Genomic DNA, 8,802 nt, shown 5'->3' on the forward strand with positions numbered 1-8,802 from the left:
TATATAGCCATAGGTGATCACCATGGTTCCAGCCTCTACCATCTGAGAACGGTATACAACAGCTGATCCATGGCATGGAGTTGTGATGCTTGTACATATATATCATCATTCATCTGCCGATGTGCGGCTTGCCGGAAACTCAAGGGAATCGGCGGATCGAACGGGACGGCGGCTGTGCATGCAATGTGTTACTGATGACTATACTTGATTCAGCAATCAGATCGAGTGGCTTCATTCTCACGGCAGAGAGGCCGGGCGACGACGGGCAGCGGCACATCAATACCGCTATTGGTATTAATTTAGTAGGAGTACTAATCAAGCATCGATCCAGCACTGCTAATAGCTAGTAGAGCACTACTAATCATCAACGACAGTTTCCTTTTAACTCCTGTCGATCGATGATTAATTAATTAATTAGACACTACTGTAATGTGCACGAACGATATTATATTGGAGGTGTGCGTGTCCTGGGGGTCAAGACTCTATATATATAGATGATTCCATTAACTTTGTGATGCTCAAGTTGCACCTAACAGGGAGTGGAGTTGTCTCTATATGCTCCTGTGCACAAAACCATGTGTTCACGTGGTGTATCATCAAGTTTGAGAAAGGAACGTGCAGTTCGTGTTTCTGCTGCCACATGTATATTGTTTATATACTCCTACTAGTCGTGGTCAGAAGCAAGTATAGGATTCAAAGAATGCCTGCAGCTGCCGTGTGCTTGGTTTACTAGCCGTTGCCCTGATACTCCATATCGCAGCAGCAGCAGCAGCAGGTTTGTTTCATCAAGGTTTCTGCACCATCTCTTAAGCAGTGGCAGTCAAAAACCAAAGTTTTCCGTTGTGAGCGGTGAGCCCCTACGCTAATTACGCGTACAGGGGAGTTGAGAGGGACAACCGGCATGGAATTTCTCAGAGTTAGCGAAGGGTGAATAATATACCGAGGGGTAATATATAAGGGCAACTCATCCCTTTTAAAAAATTCCTCATCCCTTCACTCCCTGACAAAACAATCTCAATCGGAATCCCGAAAAGGGGGAAAAAAACGATCGATCGCACTCAAAAAAAAAAAAACGATCGATCGCACTCCCTGACAGTGGGCAACGCACGCATCCGGATTCCGGCATGCGCTGCGCCGCCGCGCCGGCCATGCGCGGGAGGAATTAATCTGCTTCGTCGTCGTCAGTCGTCCTAGCCGGCGGCACTTTATGCTTCATCAAACACTTGAGAGTTCTGGCTGATAATCCAAGACTAAAAGTACTGTTTGCTTATTTATTGCGAGAGATAAGCTTAAACGGACTGACAGGTTCAGTCTAAGCACTGTACGTCTAAGCACTTCAGTCGTCTGGGAGCTGGGACGAGCCTTGTCTGAGCAGCAGGGTCTTGTTTACTTCCAAAATATTTTACAAAATCGACACGGTAGCTCTTTCATTTGTATTTGACAAATATTGTCCAATCATGGACTAACTAGGCTCAAAAGATTCGTCTCGTTAATTTCGACCAAACTGTACAAGATTCGATGCGACGAGAAATCTGAAAAATTTTGCAAATTTTTTTTAACTAAACAAGGCCCAGCTCGCCGCCTGTGACTCAAGCAAGCAAGCCCGACTGTACATTATATGTAGCAATCAGAGTGGCTTCATTCTCACGGCAGAGAGGACGACGCGGTACTTCAATACTGGTATTAGTAGGAGTACCAATCATGCATCAAGCACCGCCATTTAGCTAGCTAGTAGAGCACTACTAATCATCGATGAGTTTTCTTTTAATTCCCCTGTCGATAGAAGACTAAGGTATTGTTTAGTTCCAAAAATTTTTAAGATTTTTCATCACATCGACTTTTGATGTACATGCATGGTGCATTAATTAAATATACATGAAAACAAAAACTAATTGCATAGTTCATCTGTAAATCGCAAGACGAATCTTTTAAGCCTAATTACTACATGATTGGACAATGTTTGTCAAATAAAAACAAAAGTGCTACAGTGTCGTTTTCTAAAAAAAATTTCAAACTGAACCAGGCCTGATTAGAGGCGGCTACTGTAATCAACAATGGAGGTGTGTGTGTCTCCTGGGGATCAAGACACTCTAGAGAGATTCCATTAACTTTGTGATGATGCTCAAGTAGCACCCAACCTAACAGTAAGTGGAGTTGTCTATGTTCACAAAGCCATGTGTACACGTGGTGTCTCATCAAGTCTGGCGAAGGAACGTGCAGTTCGTGTTTCTGCTGCCACAACATGTACGTATTTTTTTATACTCCTAGGCTTTGTTTAATTCCGAAAACTTTTTTATTTTCGATACTGTAGCACTTTTATTTTTACTAGCAAAACATGTCCGTGCGTTGCAACGGGAGAAAAAAAGTTTTCAAACCTTAATGGAAAGGGACCATGGTAATGATATAATTTCTATTTATAATTTATCCTTTCTATAAAACTTGAAATTTGTAATTTATTTTACAATGGCTATGACATCATAATATAACTTAGTGTTGTTATTAATATGACAATGTCTTATTAAATTTATATGAGAATAAAATATAACCTTGAGAGATTCTTTTGGTGTCTTATTCCCATAAAATATTTAATTAGTCCGCAAGGAGTTACTTGCTGACGTATCAAGAATTGGTTTGTGCGATGATGATTATGATGAGAGACCTCTCTTGATTTTTTACATGACAGTCATCATCGATGATTATAGAAATACATTTATTTAGATTGGATTAGACACCAAACTACAATAAACTAATCAAGATTTAGTTCATGGACTATTGATTGATTTAGATTTTAATAAAAACAATTTTTTAATCAATACTGTATCAAAATCTTTTGTAGGGAAATTAGTATTAGGTATAGATATAGATTTGATAATTATTATCCAATCAAGGACTAACTAGACTCAACAGATTCATCTCGTGATTTACATGTAAATTGTGCAATTATTTTTATTTTTATTTATATTTAGTGTTTTATATATGTGCCACAAGATTCGATGTGAAATTTAAAAAAAAATAGTTTTTAAGTGAACTAAACGAGGCCCTAGTTGTCCTGGGGATTCAAACAAGAATGCCGCACGGTACCTTGTCCATAAATGTGCATGTCCACCTTTTAGGCCTTGTTTAGTTCACCTTAAAAACCAAAAAGTTTTCAAGATTCCCCGTCACATCGAATCTTATGACACATGCATTAAACATTAAATATAGACGAAAACAAAAACTAATTACACAGTTTCGATGTAAATCACGAGACGAATCTTTTAATCCTAGTTAGTCCATAATTAGATAATATTTGTCACAAACAAACGAAAGTGCTACAGTACCGAAAACTTTTCATTTTTCGGAACTAAACAAGGCCTTACTAGCCGGCCCTGGTTGTAGCAGCAGGTTTGTTTTCAATTGTGAGCTCTAGGCCTTTTTAGTTTTTATTTATTTACTTTTTTGCAAAATAAACACTATAATACTTTTGTTTATATTTGATAAATATTGTTTAATTATAAATTAATAGGTTCAAAAGATCCGTCTCGCAAACTACATGTAAAATATGTAATTAGTTATTTCTTTTATTTATATTCATACATGTGCCGCAAAATTTAATTTGACAGAAAATCTAAAAAATTTTGTAAAATATTTTGAGAACTAAAGAAGGCCCTACTACGCTAACAAAATAAACCTACCGGTAATTACGCCAACAATATACGGGGGAGTTGAGAAGGACAACCGACATGGAATTTCTCAGAGTTAGCGAAGGGTGCATATAGGGGGCATATGGGGCAAAGCAACAAGTCAGCCCTTTTTTTAAAAAAAAAAAATCCTCATCCACTTCAGGTCTTATTTAATTCCGAAAACTTTTTGGTTTTTAGAAATGTAGCACTTTTGTTTTTATTTTACAAACATTATTCGATTATAGAGTAACTAGGCTTAAAATATTTATCTCGTAATTTACAGGTAAACTGTGTAATTAGTTTTTATTTTTGTCTATATTTAATGCTCCATGCATGTGCCACAAGATTCGATGTAACGGAGAATCTTGAAAAGATTTTGATTTTTAGGGTGAACTAAACAAGACCTCACTCCTGACAAAACGATCACACTCGGAATAAAAAAAAACGATCGATCGCACTCCAAAATAAGCATGCATGCATCTGCGCGATGCGATTCCGTCTCCATCGAATAGAGCATATATAAACAAATGTGCAGAAACAACAGCATGCAGCAGCAACCAACAACACATGCATGCGCCTCTCGATGCACTTTTGGCGGTTTGGCCATGCTTGAAGGTGCAGTCGCGCAGCCCCAGCTCAGTCGTCCTGAAACCTTCAGTTAAACGTTGTTGCATGTTGCATTGCTTTCAGTTTCAGACTGTTACTTGCAGCTGTAGTAGTTTTCCAAATGGGCCAAGCCCGCTGGTCAGCTTGGGCACAAAATACGAGAACCGAACCAAAAATACCGATAACTGAATTGAAAGTATCAAAACTGAATTTTTCGATACCTTGTTCGGTTCCTAATTTTCAGGAACCGAATTTACGGTATTGTATCTCGGAGAACCGAATTTACTGAAATGTGCCGAGTTTGAGTGTAGTTATATTATTAATAGCACTACTTTAGTCTATTATATTTTATACATGTGGTACTTTACTCATATAATTTTATAGACTTGTATATGTATGTATTTGACACTAATATTCTTTAAGAATTATTTCCAAATTATGTCAAAATTAGCTTTTGAACTTGCTAGTATATATTTATGTGATCAGTTCGGTATTTTTCGGTAAATACCGAAACCGAATTTCTTCGGTATCGACTTTTGGAAGGAACTGATCGGTAGCTATTTTTTGAGGAACAAAATTTCTATGAAAACCAAAGTACCAAACCGAACTGAAGTATCGAACCGAAGTATCGAATGCCCAGGGTGACCCACTAGGTCAAACACGAGCACGGGACGATTTGGCCCAGTACGGAAACGGGCTGACCCGACCTCTCTAATGCCGGTGCTAAGCATGGCACGGCCCCGTGCCCGTGCCTGGGCCGCGATGCCAGCACAATGGCACGGCACGGGCACGGTCCGCTTCAGCGGCCGGCACAGGAGCGACACGACTTATAGCTGTTGGATCAGTCTTCCCCTGCTTTTGACCATTGGTTCTGCGCAATGGATATAGAGGGCTATATAAGTCGGCTGTCGCTCGCCACTCCCCTAGATCTAGAACCCTAGCCCATTCGCACCTTCATCCTCTTTTTCCTCACTTGTTCTTTTGATTCTTATCTTTTGATGTGGTGATGTGGTTGTAGTGCCAAAGCACGACACTAATCTGCTGGCCTGCCGTATCTTATGGCACGACACGACACTATCTGAGGGCTCTAGTATAGTGTCTGGACAAGAGTCTTGGCACGGTGGCAATACACGGCACGACACGGCAGAGCCACCGTGCCTGATAGTACCGTGCCTAATAGTGTCGTGCCACGTAATACTAGTGCTGTGTAGTGCCAGTGCCGGCTGTTTGGAATACTATAGCTGCCGGTGGCCAAGATTTTCTTCCTCATTATTCTTTTCACCGACTTTGTACCGTTCTGTTGCAAAAGGAGCCAGCCAGCGCTAGTTTAACCACAGCTGCACTCACTCTCTCGATCGTCTTTCCAAAATAACGTATACACAAACATGGATCATTTGATCCTGTCTGTCGTTTCAGGCCAGTTATTTTGTGTATACGTTATTTTGTCTGTCGTTTAACGTGATGATGCAGCTGCTCCGTCGCGTGACGCGATCGGCGATAATGGCGTCCGCCGTCGTCGTCGTCGTCGTCTTCACCCTTCCCACAGAAATGACGGTAGCTGCCTGCTACTACTACTACAGTACACCTCACACCTGCTGCTCCCCATGACATGAGTGAATGAATGAATGCAACTCCCCGTCGACCTCTCTCGCGAGGGAAGGGGATACATAAATACAGTACGCGTGGGTGCACATGACCCACGGCCCCATCTTCTTCCTCCACCTCTCTCTCTCTCTCTCTCTCTCTCTCTCTGCCTGCTAGCTCTGCAGCTTTGAGGGCGCATTCACTCACCGGTCGGCCGGCGCGCGGTGGTCCGAGCCGAGACCGAGACCGAGACCGAGACAAGCCGGCGATGGGCAGGAAGGGGGGCCTGGCCTCCATCTTCTCCTCCTCCTCCTCCAAGCACTCCAAGCCCGGCAGCGCCGCGGACGCGCCGTCGTCCCCGCCGTGGCCGTGGCCGTCGTGCGCGACCAAGCCGCAGACAGCGTCCTTCCGCGGGCAGGGCGGCGTCGGCCGCCACGACGACGACCGGCGGCCGTGCACGACAGCCGCCGCAGCCCACCGCCGCTTCGACGAAACCGCAGCACCCGGCGGTGGGAGGCTGCGGCCGCCGCCGCGCGGGGCCGCGTTGGCCGACGAGATGTACAAGACGGTTAACTCGGTTTACTTCGACGACGCCGCTGACTCGTGCCGGTTCTTCTTCGACGACGACGACAACGGCCGCGGGGACGATGTGGGTGATGGCTTCGACGACGGGAGCTTCTCCACGACGACGGCTTCGGAGGAGTGGTCGGAGGCCGTCATCCGCAGCCTTGGCCGCACCTCCACCGACCGCTTCTTCTTCGACGCCGGCCCCGCGCCCCCGGCCGCGTCCAACTCCATCCTCGCCGCTTCGCCGTCCCCGGTTCGGGCACTGGCGCCGCCGCCTCCGCCGCCTGTTGAGGAGCCGCCCATGCTGCTGCAGACGGCGCTGTCGCCGTCGGCGCGCGCGGCGGGAGCGACGGTGTCCGACGGCGACCCCGCCGCCGGCTCTGGCTCCGACGAGGAGGAGGTGAGCGAGACGGAGGTGCCGACGACGTCGTCGCTGGTGGAGGAGAGCGTGGCGGTGGCGCTGGACTCGGAGGACCCGTTCGGGGACTTCCGCGCGTCCATGCACGAGATGGTGGCGGCGCACGGCCTCCGCGACTGGCCCGCGCTGCAGGAGATGCTGCTCTGGTACCTCCGCATCAACGGCAAGCACAACCACGCGCTCATCGTCGGCGCCTTCGTCGACCTCCTCGTCGGCCTCGCCACGTCCAGCAGCAGCACCGGCAGCAGCAGCGCCTCTCCCTCAACCACCACGACCGCGACAATGACGACGACGACAACGACCGCCTGCTGCTGTACGTGCAGCAGCAGCAGCAGCAGCTCCAGTACTAACAGTAGCGCCGCCGGCGGTGGCGGCACTACCACTAATGCAGCTGCAACGGCAGCCATGGATGAGCAATGCGGCGGTGGAATAAGTGCCGGTGCGTCGTGCTTCTCTGCTTCGTCTGATCTGGAAGAGGAGGCGGCTGCTGCCGGAGAGAGATCAAGCAATGGCCATTGCACAAGCAGCGATGCACTCGATTCGTCCTGTTCTTGATGCTCTGCTCGCATTGCTGATGTATACAAGTAGAAGTTAGCAAGTGTTGGATGTTAGATCTGGAATGTGCGTCAATTTAATTCAGCATTCCACCGTTTCACCGTGTACGAAACCACTTATTACATACTGTAATATACTCTTGGCTCACCGCGAAAACACTTACGAAACCACAACGTTTTGCACTACAGCATAAGTGTTTTGAACTCGGAGTATAATCTTGGCTCTGTTTTGCCCCACTTTTTTTTTTTTTTTTTGAAGAGGTGTTTTTGCCTTTATTTTGGGCTTCTTTGAACTGTGGTCAGAGGGATCTAATGCACGATGCATTAATTGCAGCCTTGTGACTGTGCGTGAGAGGAAGGAGTGGGTAGCTTAAACAACCCATTCAGTGGTAGCTACAGTACCAGTGGGTAGCTTAAACAACAACGCACATATACATAAATATACAGCTATATATACATAATAAAAATATATATTTGAACATGTTACATAAATCTCAGGGCCTGTTTGTTTTCTATTAAAATTAGAGCTATGGTGACTCCATCCAAAAAAAAGAAAATCTCGCCAAACACCATATGTTATCGAAGATTCTTTTCATCATGATGAACAAAGGGACCGTGACTCCACTGCAAAATCAAGGAAAGACACCTTATTATGTTATTCGAGACTCTTTTCACCACGATATACAAAGGGGACCATGACTCCACCGAAAATTCAAGAAAATCTCGCCAAACACCTTATGTTATTGAAGATTCTTTTCACTCGCGATAGACAAGATGATCATGACCCCACCGCAAAATCAAGAAAATCTCACCAAACACCTTATGTTATAGGAGATTTTTTTCATCGCGATAGACGAAGTGGACCACGAGATTAAACTAGCACTTCTATTTTCCTTGTGACAGGGTGAAGGCAACCATCGTGATACTATACCACACAGTTGCCTTGTCATGGTCCCAAATATGCACTTAGCATCGTCGATGTGGCCCATGGAGCAACATGTCTATTCTACCTCTCATCTCCCATATCTCCCTCCTATCCCTCTCTCTCTCTCTCACACACACACACATCGCATAGTATCTGGTGTGCTCGCCCGCTATTTTCCATTAGTGCCCTCGCCTCCCTTCACGCTATAGCCGCGCGCTACTGAAAGGCCCAAGTTTGGTTTTGGTAATTAATGACACCAAGTTGCTAATGCCTTTTGTTTAAGTGACTTGAGTTAGGCATAGCAACACATGTGATGAAGGAGCATGGTGGCATGGAAAGGTGGCCACACGATCACAAAGGGATGAAGCATGAAGTGGAGATCATGGTGATAGACGAGGAGCAAAGTTATCAAGGCAAAGGTATAAACATAGGATTTTACTTTTGCCGGTCTAAGATGAGTAGAGAAGTGATTGACCGGGTTTAGGA

General features: G+C 45.3%; 1 protein-coding gene across 1 annotated transcript; it reads left to right on the forward strand.

Annotated features, from left to right (window-relative positions):
- On the forward strand, nt 5,235-7,565 carry LOC8058569 (mucin-19). Its single transcript, XM_021461028.1, has one exon. The coding sequence runs from the start codon at nt 6,121-6,123 to the stop codon at nt 7,390-7,392; it is 1,272 nt and encodes a 423-aa protein (XP_021316703.1). The 5' UTR covers nt 5,235-6,120; the 3' UTR covers nt 7,393-7,565.

The sequence above is a fragment of the Sorghum bicolor genome, chromosome 5 (genome assembly GCF_000003195.3).
Source record: "Sorghum bicolor cultivar BTx623 chromosome 5, Sorghum_bicolor_NCBIv3, whole genome shotgun sequence".
Classification (NCBI taxonomy): domain Eukaryota; kingdom Viridiplantae; phylum Streptophyta; class Magnoliopsida; order Poales; family Poaceae; genus Sorghum; species Sorghum bicolor.